The sequence below is a fragment of the Lonchura striata genome, chromosome 1 (genome assembly GCF_046129695.1).
Source record: "Lonchura striata isolate bLonStr1 chromosome 1, bLonStr1.mat, whole genome shotgun sequence".
NCBI lineage: Eukaryota > Metazoa > Chordata > Aves > Passeriformes > Estrildidae > Lonchura > Lonchura striata.
Window position 1 is genome coordinate 110,728,678 of NC_134603.1, and position 16,133 is coordinate 110,744,810.

The following is a 16,133-nucleotide window of genomic DNA, read 5'->3' on the forward strand; positions in this document are numbered from 1 at the left end:
ATGTGATACAGGGATGGGTGGATGGGTTTGCATTTGGGTCAGACAATATTTTCTTTTTTATTTCTTTTTGTTGTTGTTGCTGTTGTTTGTTTGGTGGGTTTTTTTGTTTATCTGTTTTTTGTCCAAGTGCATCCAACCTTACTCTACAGAAGAAAAGTGTTGAAAGATGCAGGACTCTTGGGCAACAAATCAAATTTCTCTGTTTGGCTATGGCTTGTCTCCATGGTTTATAAAACTCAATATACAAAAATAGACACAACTTAAAGACACAAATACATGAGAAGGAAGTAAATACATTTGACCTCCATATATGCCAACTAAAAGCTGATTTCCAAGTGATGATGATTTGGGAGAGATAGGACTACTAGATACAAAGTAGACCTAAGAGTAGATTGGTAAAATATCAGCTGACATTATCCTGGTATGTCATTTTCGAATATTTCCATCCATAAACTTTAAGAAGATGCATAAATTCAGAGCCTTGTTTCCCCAATGAAGTTAGAATATTAAATGACTTGCCAGAGAACACACAGCAGATTAATTGTGAAACTATTGATCCAGGTCTCTATTTGACTCTCTCCATTGGACTACAGAAGTGTTTCTTGGACTTCCCTTTTGGATCATTGTTTGATTATAACTTCTGCTCCTTCAACTATATTTCACCTTACAAATTGGCACAAAGTTATATACACAGATTGACAAGCCTTATCAAGATCAAAATTTACATTAACCATCAGTTTTGTATGGTGAATGCACCACATGCTGTATGAATTGTCAATGTTATTTTATTATTTTAAAAATCATTTCACATTAAACACATTTAGCATACTAAAACTGGATTAGCAGTTAATTTTGTAAAAAATAAATCCCCAGAGATATAAAGGAAGCTTCCAGCTCTAGCATGCTAGGGACAATATTCTATGAGGAAAGACAGAAGGAGGAAGATGGGCTTCAACCCAGACTCTGTGAGGCCAGTGGTAATATTAGTATTGATGGTATTGGTCTAGACTTCAACTTTTGTATGGTCTTGAAAGAGAGAGAAGCAGAGAAAAGTGCAACAGGCCCACCTGGGCCTGATATGGTCTCAATAGTTCAGTTAGGCACAGGGTAGAAACAGATACAGATGTAAAACTTCTGCCAAGTGGAAATCTGGGGGGAAATTTCTAGAAAAGTGGAACAACCTTTTCTTAGATGGTACATGTGGACTGAGCAGACAGATTACAGAACTTAGAGTCTTGCCTTGAAAAGTGTGGATTTTGGAGGAAAAAGCTCTACAGTGCCATAAGGACACAACCACTTAGCTTAGAGGTAAAACCATTTTCATCTCTTCCTCAGTCTACATCGCTAAACTGAAAAGCATGGGTCTAGTCTTAATTACCAGGGTCAGGTTTCAAACAGCATGATTTTAAGACCTAGAGTTCATCCTACAGAGAACTGAGTCACCTCTTCACCTAGAATCAATTAAGTATTGCTTGAATATGATCAGTGGACTGAGAGAGCTGGAGGGCTCTCCCATCACCTTTCACTCACCTTTATAAGTCAGGAGAAAAGAGAAAGACAAACGTATACACTGTTCATGTATGCAATTCACGTTGCCTGTATTTTTATTTTGGAAACCTTGAGCAGCAAGTAATTAAAATATGCGCTAAACTAAAGGTAGGCAAATATTCTTTTAAATGGTTTAGAACCCATATCTCAGCACTGAAAGTTCACAGGCTGAAAAGCTCTTTGCTCTGACACTTTAAATTATTTTAATGACTGATATTTTATATTTTAACTCCTTCAGCCCACTGCCATTGTTCCAAATTTCAACTTTGCCATTCAATTAGCCCATGAGCTACATAAAACTCTTCTAGTTTCCTGCTCTGATGGGATCTGCACATTTTCAATTCTGCTTTCCAGTCCACTTGTGTATGAGTCTTCAAAATCCTCTCTTGCCAGTAAAACTAAATTATTTGATTGTTCCAAGAAAACGAACACAAAAGGGACATAAAAAGATCAAGCTGAGTTTATTTAAGATTTGGATGAACAACCATGGAACACTCCTGGCATTATATGCCCAGCTCTTTTTAACACTGTGGTGGTACAGCATTTTGGATAGGTGCTTAAGTTAACCAGGTTCATTCAGCATCTTCCTCCAAGGTGGGATCACAGAAAGGTTGTATAACCCAAGTGTGTTTACCCACTCACTTACTGTAAACTTGGACCCTGCTTAACTTCCTCGACAGAAAAGAACTAAAGGAGAAAATTGTTCAAAGCATTACAATGTGCAATTTCAATGCAAGGCATGATGGAAGTAGCTGCGTGGGAAGATATTACTTCATTATAAACCTAAATCAGATGCACAAAGGTTTCTGTCATCTCCAGAGACCATTCCATCAGGCTCTATAAGAGCCTTTTCCAGTGAAGAAAAATAGCCCCCTGTCCCTTCAGGCTTGAGAAAGTTGCATGGCTTTTTTATCCGTTTCTAATGAAATCCCATATCATTGCTTCTCCCCTGGGAGACTTCAAAAGTCATACAAATTTCACAGAGCCCACATGTTGTAAATCTCAACCAAAAGACCACTGAGGAAATAAAATGCAGTTCTCCAATTAGCATTCGACATTCTCTACTGGTTTTTGGTGGGGTGAATTTGTCTTTCTTCTAAACCATACTGATAAATTAAATGAATTACTAAGCCTGGCATTATTCCATGTTTTAAGGCATGCTGAAATAAAATGTTTCAGCGTGGGATTTTCTCTCTGCATAATATTTGGGGGAGACATGAAACAAACATAGGCATTTCAAACATGTTTAAGGGGCTAATATGCACATGAATATTTTCTTCAAGCTCCTCATTGTGTATTCACGGCTACTGCCAAACACAACAGAGATGGGGCATTAGGATATGAAATGGGAAGTGGTCAGATTTTCAAAGAGAGCTGTTGGGTGCCTAACACTTATGAAAATCTGGCCCCGACTCTTTGGTGCCGTTCCAGAAAGAAATATCTCTATCCTGGCCATTGTCCAACCAGCTTTGGAAATCATTTTGCACAGTTATTTCAATAAAGCATAAAAGCCAATCCCCAGCTTTCTCTGCCTGATTAAGCACTGTCACCAATCACTATACAGCTCTAAGGTCTATTCATTTCTAGGAATATGAAATATTCCTAGATAAATCCTCCATCTCCAGAGAAATGTGTTTCCTGTAAAACTGTAAATCCAGGTTCTGTGTTGAAACTAATCCAGCCTGGCAGTGCTATGGCCCTAGAAAAGTTTCCTTGGTAACGACAAACTTATGCAATAGCAAAGTCATCCAATCTTTCCATGCCACAACATTATATTAAAAGCACCTGGTTTATTTATACAATGACTTACAGATCAGGGTCCTAGAAATAATAATACATAAACTTTATAGCAAAAAATATACATATTATAATTCATCCTTCTATGGTATATAGAAATTATGTATATTTGCATGTGGACATATATATAAATATATGGGTTGTACTTACGTTTAGGGCACTTGTGTATGGACACGTGTGTCCAAGTACACACAGTATACATTTATATATCTTTCTAGGTGCCACAAATACACACAGAGGAGCATATTTACACTCTGTGAGTAGACGTGTACTTTGCAGAATCTGCACACAAACAGATGGAGTCCTTCACTGGCTGTGAGCATCAGAGGGGTCAGTGACCACACACACTAGTGTCCATGGAAAGAGAATTAATGTCACCGCTGTGGGCACAGGACTGGCTTGATGCATCTTCCTCTGTGAAGAACTAAATTTGCAGGACAGTGACACCCTGCAATGCAGGGCTTGTTGCATGGTCCAATTTCATTCCAGTTGTCACATGTTTTGACACATCCTGGACCACAGGTATCATAAACTGCACCGTGTTTACACTGGGTTGCTGAAAGGAGTTAAAAGGAACAAAATATGCATATTATACACAGCCTCACAAGGAAATTTACTTATCTGTTTGTTTAGTTTCTACTTCAAATATCAAAAAGCACATTTTAGAATGATGACTATCTAGAGAAAAAAATTACTTGTAAAATGATTCCACTATATTACATAATAAATATGAAAGTAGCAAAATTCCTTATCAAAAGCTATCAAATCCACAGCGGTATTGAATTTTTTGAGAATTTTAACACAGATAATGGTATATAAAGCTTTGGCAAGGTTTCTATCTATATGCAGATCTGTGCTTTATATTAAAGGATTAACACTGTTTATTCATTACAATGCCTTTTATCAAAGATTTCTGAAACATTTGCAAGGACAGTTTTATTATCAGTTCCATTCCTGCAGAAAGAAGAGAGAGTCATCCCATTAGAATTTCTGATCCTAAGATTATATTTGCTATATTTCATATTGCAGCAAACTAAATCAATGTTGTTATCCAGAAACAACATTTTTAAAACAAACAAACAAATGAAAACTAAAAATTAATTGCATACATGCTGTTTTACCAAGGGATCACAGACAGTGAAGGTTTTGTACTTAATGATTCCAGTATCTATTAATTAATTTATGTAGCTGACAGTTCAATGTATTTTCAACATAAAAGATCACTGAATGCTCAGCTAAAAGCACTATAACCCCTTCAGTTCAACACTGTAACTCTCAACATTTTATATCCTGATTTTTTAGCATGGAGAATAATACACAGTTAGATGGCAAATAAAAGTCTGTTATTCTTTTTAACAGCTGTGCTGATGGCAAAAACAAGAACTGATAAGAACTCATAGATGGTAAGGGACTCTCAAGCATCCAGAATCATCTCATGCTATTTTTGGAGAGGTGATTGTATTAGGAAGGTTTCTTCAACTTTGAGAGAGATTGAAGGTCAATTTTTTTTTGAGTGATAATTTTGTTATGGACAGAAAACACTGTTTTGTTGTGAGAATTGGCCTACAGTGTCATTACACTACTGCTATTATTAATAAAGAGAAAACAGAAATAAATTGATTAAATATATATGAGTGTATCAAAGAGAATGTAAGTCTTATTGCTAAGATATAATAAATTTAAGGGGTTCCTTTTCACCACTAAGGAATCTTCAAAACAGCATCTGCTTCTTTCAAGTTTTACTTGTGCATTTTATGGAATTTATGCAGACACAATTTTCAGGACACAGATATTAATAAGCAAACCCAAAATTGTTAAAAAAAAAAAAAATTATCCTGGTGTTAGAGAGAATCAAATGCTGAGTATTAGATGAATATTAGATATCAGGGGAGAAAAAACCCGAACTTTCTATCTTTAGGCATAAGAAATCACCAAGAGTAACCTACCTAGAAATTCTCCAAGACGTCTTTAATTGAACATTATTTTACAATAAGCTGGCAACAAATATCTGTCTATCAGCTATGTTCAAGATAGGGTTATTAAGTTTGTGAGCATAGATCTTTTGAGAATATTTTTCCAACTTTACATTTCTGTCTTCCTCTGCATGATAACCTCCATGCATACATAAGAAGGAACAAACAAAAGGAAAAATTAAAAAAAAATTAAATGAAACAGGAAATTTAGAAGGTGAGAAAAAACATGCAAGCAATATTAAGCATAGAATAAAATGTTAGATTCCCAGGAAACTCTATGCTTACATAGTGTGTTAAGAATAGAGACTGAGGGGGGAGGGGAAATGCAACTCTGCAGATCTTCCCGGTGCTTTGCAAGCAATGTATTAAGAGACTAGAAAAGTAAACCAAAACATTCAAGGACAGTTAGTGATTGTCTATACACAATGTGAAATTATCTTACAGGGGCTGTTTATTAGAAGCTTTTATCCTTCCTCTCTGAAAATGAGTTTCCTGTTGTAGGAGCTCTAATTGACCAACCAAAAACAAACATTAGACTTCAGCACATGTAGTTTCCATACAGAAAGGAATAAGAGCTTCAGTTTCAAGGCTACACAGATTTCATCCTACAAAGCTTTAGTGCAGGAATAGTTGGCCCATTCCTTCTTCCTGAGCTGTTTGGTTCCTCAGCTGGTAGGTTTAAGGAAAGTTGGCTAAGGGCTCCTTTCCACTTCCTCATCTATGTGCCCCCAGAGAACCTATTACAACCTGCTCTCGGCAGCCATGGCATCTGTAAGCACTCCCCCTTCTGCTTTACCACACAGGGATGTGGGATGTCAGAACACCTCCTTATCCTTCAGACAATGCCATGTAGAAGATATGATGACTATTTTCTGCTGTAGGCAGCCTATAATGGCATTATTAACATGCTGTCAAGGGAAAAATCAGAAAAGTACAATGGCTGCTGTTTAAGTTCCCTGGATGGCTTTTATTGTTGAGTGATTCAGTTGTTAACATGTGGTGTGATTGATCCAACATTCCACTTCATCAACAGTTTAAAACACAAAAATAAAGACATTCTGCAGAAGGCTTCCCAGGAACTGCTGAAGTGATTCACTACCATGTAAACATGGAAAACAGAAGTGGTGTCTTTGCACCCTTCTTTTAAGACAAATTCCTCTCTTAAATAACTGAGCTCTGTTACTAATAACTTCCTTACTACACTAGCAAAAGAAAATAAAAAACCCAAAGCCAATGTACAAAAGTTACTAATAATACTGTATTTTGAAACATTACCAGTCCCAACAGGATTTTTCCACTCTTCTTCTAGAACATGTGTTTGGCATGACAGATGTGAGACTCCTCAGACCACTTTCTGAGCTGGTGGGATAATAGCCAGCTCCAGAAGCCATATATTCACATAAATACAGCACTGCGTCTGAGCTAATAAACCCAGCCTAATAAGGCTACAGTTTGCAGACTAGACCTGGTTTAGTCCAGCCACTTTGGCAGTTTCACAGAGGAGGCTTCTGCGCCTGTCTGTAAACACAGCCATAATTATTTAGAAGGAAATCTTATTCCCCCACAAAAAAAAAAAAAAAAAAAAAAGTCAAAATATGTAGTATAACTGCTGAAGGATACCCTTGGTTCATAATATCTGGCAAAACTGACTTCACAGAAAATTCTGAATTAATATTTGAGCATCAGTTAATGTTCCAGCTTCTTCTGTCAGTGTTACACAGCTTGGAGGTCTTCTGTAAGACTTCCAAATGGTATTTCACTCCTAGTGCTTGCAATTCACAAAATCTCCTTCTAACAGAGCTAAAGGTGATGGATCTGAGCACTGGTCTTCCCACAATACACTCCTGTTAATATTTTCAACTTTCCATTTTCAGTAAGTGTCCACTGAAAAGCCAGAATAGCCCTCCTGATACATTTACACAGGCAATAAAGCAGTTAAAGGAAAGCAACATATAGCAGGGAAAAAGAGTGACACATGCCATAAAATTCTCCAGCAGAAAAGAGGCCCAAAGGAGAAGAGTCAAAATCAGATATATGCTCATCTCCCTCCAATTCAACTGATCACAGAGGAAAAGAGAAAATTGTTCAGATTTCATGAAACTGTTGTAGCATGTCAGCACATCAGTGCATTTTGCACTATATTATAGCCCTTATCTCATTGTTTTCTTGCATGTGTAGTCATGCCCATGGGAGGGAGTTATTGCCTTCTACCATCCTTGAGACTTCTTTCTCTTGGTATCCTGAAAAATGCAGTATTAAATTACTATATCCCAAGGCCTTTTACCACTTCAGTTTGCTTAATTGTACTTTATAAACTTCTAGTCTTGACTTTCTTGGGTAAATACTTTTTTTTTCTTTCTCCTTTCCTTTTTAAACCTCTTCCTTCTACTTCTGTCCTTTATTTTATTCTTCTTCCATGCATCATTTTTTCTTATTTATTCTTTCCCTCATACGAGCTCTCCTGGTTTTTTAAATTTCTCCTTCAAGAACCATATTTTTTTCCTATGCCCATCCTAACAGGTCTAAGTCCCCACTACTTTTCATGGCAACCCATATCCTTTTCCTAACTCTCTCAGTTCCCATGTGGATCTCACCAACCTTTTCCTACCCTAATCATTTTCATTACTCATTATCATCCACTTTTCACTCCACCAATTAAATGACAGCTGACAATCCCTTCAATGAACAAACCTCATAGGACAGCAAACCTTGAGCAGCAGAGTTCTGGAGAATAATGTAGAGGATAAGCTGTTGCACTGGGGGAGAGAGAAGAGCATGGAGGGAACATAACATACAATTCAGCCTCCTGAGCACTGTATGGGGCTGGCCCTCCAGAAAACATAAGTTTCCTGAAGACTATAAAGATGAGATAAGCTTACAGCAGTTAGGATAGAGTAACTGGTGACTACACATGATCAAGTTTTAAAACACACAAAAGTATAATTAAAACCTGACTTACTAATAAGTATACTCCATTTTCATCAAAACACAACTCTTGCAAGTATCCCATCAGCTATGAAATGTCAAGCAGGAAATGAAAGTCATAGAATGCTAAAGTTTTATTACTTATTAGAAATTTTGTTTCCCACCTATGAACTTTATTCTGTAATTGAGGCAAAATAATTGTAACTACTTGTTTTGGAGAGAAAAAAAGTCTGTTAAAATTAAAATCTTGATGCTGGCCACTGGTGCCATATGGAAAGCAGTGGATGCACTTTAATTTAATGCTTATGGTATTATTTACTTAGAAGATGGTGCTACTTATCTGACATTGGATACTTAAATAAGTGTTTTGAGGGTACTTAGCCTTATACAGCTTATTTACATTTTCTGCTTAACAAGATTTCCCCTTTCCCTCTAGAAGAGATTAAAAAAATCATATTGATTTAAAAATGTCCTTCATTAGCTTTAATGGAGGCTCTGTGTTTAAATTCCTTCATAATGTTCTCTCAAGGACTGGTTTTGCCTCAGAAAATTTTCTTGTCTTTGGTAAGATGCCAGAAAAAAAATTGTGAAATGAAGCCTCAATTAGTTAAGTAGTGATATGTCAACACTTGTATAAACTCCTTAAGGCAAGGGCTGCTAGCAAGGAGTTTTTATTCTTTTTACAGCATCTGCCATAGTGAGGTCTCAGTCTGAAGTGCTTTGGAAAAAAAAATCCTGATACTTGCTTCAGGTTCTGCATGGATTAGCTATCAGATAGATAGATTAAAATTATATATATTACTAGTGCTGTCCAGGACCAAATCCTTGAATAGGGTTTTCACTTAGTGACACTGTGTTTGGATTGTCCTGTTGCTTTGTAAGGAAAAAAACAAACCTTTTGGGAACAGTTAATCAAACATAATTTGCTCTGTCATTCACCCATTCCTGCTAAAATGCCTTCAACAGAAAAGGAAATTGAAGTTCAGAGAGTAGACCCTGAACCACATGCAATCACCAAAATGGACCACAGAGTAATAGCTCTTAGACCAGCACTGAGTAGCCTCCTCTCATTGTTTGTTGCTTTTTTTTCAACTACTGTTTATTGCTTTACATAAATCTGAATACGTTTCCAGACAAACCAATGCCATTTACAGAGTGTCCTAAACTAATGAGACCACCATCAGGGGAAATACTCATCTGCAATATTGCATTTTAGTTCAAGTGCCCATAGCCACAGGCCACTGCTTCTCATGGAGGCAATTACTCACAATTACTTGCAACTACTGCAGTGTGAATCACACAGTGAGTATGGACCAAATGCAATTACTAATGCAGGTTTGCATTTTAATATTTGCAATAAATACATTTTCTCCTCTTTCCTTGTTGAACCTACTGCAATTGTATGTGCATGCTGTCCCCAAAAATATAACTGTGTTTTGACAGGAGGTCAAAGGAGTTTAAAATTTTTCTGTAATCAACAGTTTACCCATCCTGAAAGAAAAACTTCCAAGAACTTCCAAGCTGCTACAATCCCTGTATCATTTTTGATCCTACTCCACCAGCAAAAGGATAGTATGATCACAGCCTGTTAGCCTATGCAACAGCTTACAAAGAAGCAGTCCCAAAATGCTTACCTGCACAGTTCTGCTCCGGCACCCACTGGACTTTCAGCCCTTCCCTCTGACAGGCTCGGGCATATGCCAGGAATGACTCACAGTAGCAGTTTTTATGGATCGGACACTCACACATGTCTGTCACACAGGACCTGCAGAACAAAACCCCAAAACAAATAAGCAAGGAATACTTTGGCAGATATCTGCCCAAGGGTTGGAGTTGTTCACTTTCCAGTCTCATGGCGTTCAGTGGCACAGCAAGTTGTGCTAAATGGTAAGAAAGTTAAAGGCATCCCTGAGGCTACATCCCAAGGCCTCATCTCTTTTTTGGTGTGATACTTTAATGCAGAAAAGCCTCCAAAGCACCAGGGAACCACACAGAAACAGGGTGTTGAAAAGACCCAAGAAACGTTAGGTAGAGAGCACTGAGACCATAATGGGGGAAAGGCAAACTCCATTTTTGCAATGACTTTGTGTCAACATAAGATAAAAACCTTTTATTCCTAGAAAGTAATAATTTAATAGTTTTACCAACAATCATCATAGCAGTGTTAAGTGTATGAATTCTGTAGGCAATGAGCACAAGTCCCTCCATGCAAGAGATGATGCCTTCTCTCCAGGTCACCTCCAGACACTTCCTGGTTTGAAGGCATGAAAATAGCTATATGCCTGTTTTCTCAGCAGCATCACTACTAAGTGCCAGACTTTAAGACATTCCAGAGGAACAGGGCTGATTCAGTATAACTGAGCAGTTTCATGCTAGGAAATCCCTCAAGCATGGTTCATACCACTCAGTCTCTTCTTCTATTGTATTCTTATGTGGAAGTACCACAATGACAGGGAGCAAAGCTGCTAATATGGCCCTATGTGAAAGTGCTACTGTGGATGTCACCACTATATTTCAAGTTAGCTTGCTCAGAACACATGCCTATTTGGCACAGACCTAAAATATAACTGGCAAGAGCCAAGAGATTTGCAGTTGGTGGTTTCTCCATGTGCAAAATCCTTAGATGGTTTTGCATGTGTAGCAATGTGAATTCAGAAATGATGAGTATCTACCGCTCTCAGCAGAATCATTAAAAGGCAAGGATAATGTATAGGAAGGCACACTCAAAGTCATGCCCTCAGTTCATCTGCTTTCCACTGAAGGTGCTCTGTGCATGAACCTTGTGTGTCCATGATCAAGGCCCCCCTGTTTCTGAGAGGACAAAGGCACTAATCATCTTGCAAAGATGAAGGGCAGAAATTAAAAATGTGCTCTTCATGTTAGTTGCTCTTCCTGTGGACCATAATATGACTTGTCTATAGGAAAAGGATAGATATAGACTTCGTTTCCCAGAAACTTTTTCCACTGCAGAAGAGGTAATAGCTTGGAAATGGTGCAAAAACCTCAGAAAAAGTAATCAGGAGCCCTAATGCCCATATGTTGCTCTAGAGTAATTGAGAGCCCTTTATTCAAAACTCGGACAAGCCTGTTTCCGTAAGTCCAAAGTGCCCCTGAAAGGAGTATTTCCCCATGCCAAAGTCACCGGCTGCTTCAGTGACCAGACAGTTCTGCTACATTTTCATGACTTTTAATAAATTTACTCCTAGTGGACCATCAATATGAAATTACCTTAAAAATCACTGTGAAAAGTAAGTAACACAAGTACTAATGTATAAAGGTTACCTGTCCTTGATTTACTGATATATATGCATTTTGAATAAACAGAATTGCTGTGGATCAAATACATAACATGGTCGTATTTGCAGACCAGTTGTTCTTACTTGCAATAACTTTACTTTTTAAGGACAATGTAATTTTATTTCACTTTAGTCCTGTGGTAGGTCCCTTTACATCTTTTCCAGTAACAGATGTGACTGTATGCATATCACAGCTGATAGGCAAGGAATTGATTAGCACAACATCCTTGGAGTGGTTTGAGGTTGTCAGCTGATAAAAGACCTTGTATAAACACAAAGGGTCACCTTTTTATGTAACACACTAAATAACTTTGCGCTGTTTCCTTCGGCCACAACATCTCTTTGTGATCTCTTCCTAGTATCTCTGCAGCAGGCACTGCTCCATATACCCCATGAAACTTAAGAGGTGCCTCATTTTTACAGTGAAGTAGATGCTTGCTTGCTACTGAAAAATCATTATCACAAAGAAAATCTGTATGTAATCTCCATAAATAGTTGATTGTCAAGGTACCATTTTATTATGTTTTTGTTTCTGTGCCAGCCCCCTTTATGAAACACATTTCACCACTCTCCACTCACATTTAGCTGTTACTGATGACCATGGTGTTTAGGGATGCTTTCCAGTATCAGCTTGGCTACATGTTCACCAACTTCCTTGACTAAGAACTTATAAAACCCTATATCTAAGGTACTTCCTCTGCTTTTTAGAGGATATCTTTTTTTTTTTTTTCCCATTACTCGGAGAGAGATGTCACCTCTTGCACTGAGTCAATGAACCTACAGCTACCTCAGATGTTTGTATCAGAAAAAGATGCAAGATCAGGAAAACTCCAGGCTCATCATCAATCACTCAAGCCTTTTAATAGCTAGCATGTTCATGGTAAGGTTAGCAGAGATCCTGGCAAAGCCTAGGCATAGTCTGAGGGATTGTGGAAGGGAGGGTAGTGTTCTTAGTCTGCAGGAGGGCAACCATGCTCTTTGAGAGCACAGAACTTAGCTCCTATATGTATGTAAGCAACACCAACCATTAACCCTTGGCATTGCAATGGCCATGGACATCCAGGCATGTTCCAGAGTAAAACATCTGAGCTTTGGCTGGGATTAGCACTATTTCCTACAGTGTTCAGCATGGGTGCCCACTGAGGAAGTACCATGCCATGTGCAACACAAAGAATCCGCTGATTAATTACACACAAAATTGCTGGTGTAATTTTTATTTTCATTGAGTGTTTAATCCTGGTGACAGCTGCTTGGGTCAAGCCCTAGGCTTAGCTGAGGAGCCATTGTCAGATTGCAGCAGTTTTAATAATGAATTACAATTTCTAATTATTTGTACAGTTAATTTAATTAATTAATTAATGTTAAATCAAAAATGAGTGTCAAGAGAACTATAGCCACAGCTGCCAAGCCTAGTGAATAAAAATAAAACCTCATTTTATTTCCTAATGAAAGGGCAGTTCTGAGCAAAGACACAGAAGTAAAAGATGTCCTTTCTCTGGGGGCTGGCTCTGAGGGTGACCTGCTGATGGCCCATGGCCAAGTTTCAACTTTGGGTCTGTATTTTTAGCAAAAGTTGTTTACTTATTGCATTTAATTACATTTCTCACATTTATTAGTGCTACAGTTGTGTAAAAGGGCTATTATGGAATGATTTACCAAGTAAATTGAAAAACTGAATATTTTGTGCTATCCTAATCCTTTCCCCTTGCAAAAAACTTTGGTATGCTTATAGCTTTTAATTTTTTTATCCTCTCAAGTGATACATTTCAAAAACTATTCTCTGCTTCCCCAGATTCTGCCTTCTCATCATTCTTCCCTTGAATCGGAAAAAGAGATTTGGTGACACTAACTGCATGTACTCACATCTTATCTGTACTCTAATCTGACTGGACTGTTCAAACAACAAAAAAATACAATTTACTAAAACTTTGGAATTATGCCAATAATGAAGCTCTATTGACAATTTACTGTACTGCACAGGATGGGTCTTGTGGGGTATTGTGACCCTTTACCAAGAACAAAGCATTTGTGTAAATGAAGTAAAAACGTATTAGAAACTTAAACATCAAAACATTACAGTCAGACAGAAATAATGCCACAAGAAGACTGTAGCGCAAGTTACTTATAAAATGAAGCTATTTTACTAGCCATGGAAATACAAACAAGACACTTCAGACAACCTATGTTCTGCCCTCAGTGAAATGATACAGAGATGCAATGATGTTGTGGTCCAAAAGAACATTACATTTATTTTAAGGACATATTTACATTTAGAAAAACACTTGGATGTGACCGTGCACTTTATCTGGCCTCCCTGCTCCAAATAAGCGCCAGAGAACAGCCAACCTCAGAGTCCTCGGCTGGTACCAAGTGCCTCACTGTGATCCCTTTTGATGCTGTCTGCGCTGCCTGCAGGGTATGTGTCAGAGATGGCGTTAATTGGGTGTGTATAATCACAAACTGTTGCAAGGGGAAATCCATGAAAGTGAAGGCATCCGGCAGCTGTGGGACACACCCTTGAAGGAGACAAACACACACTGCTGCCACATCTTCAAAGCAAACTGGATGACTACACTCCTTCAGCAACAGCTCTTTTTCATATTAAGCCATGGAAAGTCTCCAAGTCCCACAAAGGGCAAAGAACAGACTCCTGTGCTACATGCAGTATTTAAAAAAAGAAAAAGAAAAAATCACAGCAATGAAGTCTACAGCCTTAGTCTGTGCCACACGGGATTGAAATTGCAGATGTTCACTAGTGGAACATCAGCAGTTCATTTTCCTCTGCAATACACATGAATCCAAACCCAGAATCAACCATTTTAGGAGGGGCTTAATTTTTCTCCCACATTTCACAATAGGAGTATGATGCAGTGCATTTTTCAAACATTTTGGTACCTTTGAGTTGTTCCGCACACATAGAAAACAATAGCATCTTCTTCCCATCAGTAGATCTCAAGAAGTTTTACAAAAGCAATTAGAGATAGTGGATCACTACATACATTTTGCGTATATGAAGAAGCATCAGGTGGTGCTGGGATTCGTCCCCTCTATACTTGGAATAAGCTGTACACTTGCAAATTTCAAAGCCTGAAGAGTCATCTGCCTATAGAGGAATATTAATTTCCAGCCCCACCATCCTGTGAGACATGATTTCTTGAGGTAATTTTTTATTAGGTAGGCCAAATCAGAGTTTTAGTACAAGCTTGGCCTAATTTTTTAGGAAAAAATTAAAAACTCTGTCAGTAGTTAAGTTGAGAGAAAATTTGTTTGGGCTGTTTTTTCTACAAAATTCAATTAGTTGCCATTCTTTATGGCCCCAGATAGAAAAGACACTTCACAAAGTAAGATGAGAAGATTAACCATTTTTCAACGTATAATGGAAAGTCTCATGCTGTAGCTATCGCAAATTATCTCTTGTCTGCATGTGCATGTTTAACCTTACTGAAGTACTGAAATATAGTATGTAGAGCTGGAGACTTATTATGGCTTTGAAGCTTGAGATCAAAGGCCTGAGATCATTCTTTCTTTCCCAGAGTTTACTAATATTAATGCACAACCAGCAAGTAACTGAAAGAAAGTAGTTTTGGAGGCTGCTGAAAACACAGAAATTCTTACGTCTATTGAGTATTCACTCAAAGCACTTGCCTGGGGAATGGACTGTTTCATGCAGCAAAGTCAGTCATTTTCAAGGATCATTTCTTCCAAGACCATGTAAACATGTCTGTACTTCCTCTGTGCTTTTCCCACACATCTTAACATTGGTAACATTGCCTTAAATTTGGGATCTGATAAAGGCATCCATAAAAAACTTAAATCATCAGTTCCCCAGCCCTTTTTTCTGTTACGTGTGAAAATAAGGGCCCACAAAAGCTGGCAAGCAGCTTATGTGCACTTTGCATTGGAAAATGCCCATGCTGCAGAACTCCCTGCTCAACAGGCTCCAAAACATCCCTAGGAGTGTGGGAGCAGAAAAGGAACTCGCAGCTCATCTTCAGTGAGGTGTGCATAGCAAATGTACTGCAGGCACACACTCTCCATGGGGAAATCTCATTTCTATAAAGAAAGCATTGGCCATAATGCTTGAGAATATGACTGCTGGTTTTTGGCAGAATGCAGAGGAGGAGTTTGCAGTAGTAGGCATTTGAATCATGCATTCAAAGTTCATCCTGATTCCTGATTTTTATGCAACTTTGATTCAACCATGGACTGTATTGCCACACTAAGCTAAACAGAGAATTATAAAATACACAATTCCATCAAAGGGAAAGAGCTGCATGTGATCTAAGAGTTTTGGAGCATAGTAGTCATGTTACACACACATTGAAGAATCCTAATTTAACTCTGAGTATCATCATTCCTGGTACAGATACAGACTTGGCACTCAGATAATTTAACAGAATCACACAAGATACCCATATCCAGCCCTGCCTTGCCAAGGAACCCTCCCAAAGCAGTTATTCAGAGTCAACATAGGATGCTTTCAATGCAAGTGGTAATTACTGCTAGTAATTTCCAAAATATCAAAGACAGACACCAATTCAATTTTGATTTCTTTGCATATACATCTTCTTAAAAAAAATCAGAACCCATATTT

General features: G+C 38.0%; 1 protein-coding gene across 2 annotated transcripts in view; it reads right to left on the reverse strand.

Annotated features, from left to right (window-relative positions):
* Nucleotides 1-1,986: 1,986 nt before the first annotated feature.
* The window catches only part of BMPER (BMP binding endothelial regulator), a 149,377-nt gene continuing 135,230 nt past the window's right edge, over nt 1,987-16,133 (reverse strand). For both annotated transcript variants that reach the window (XM_021553292.2, XM_021553289.2), the window contains exons 14-15: nt 9,878-10,008; nt 1,987-3,901 (exon numbers count right to left, since the gene is read on the reverse strand). In XM_021553292.2, the coding sequence (XP_021408967.2) occupies nt 3,720-3,901; nt 9,878-10,008 (313 nt within the window). In that variant the 3' untranslated portion in view covers nt 1,987-3,719. The remainder of the gene's footprint in view (nt 3,902-9,877; nt 10,009-16,133) is intronic.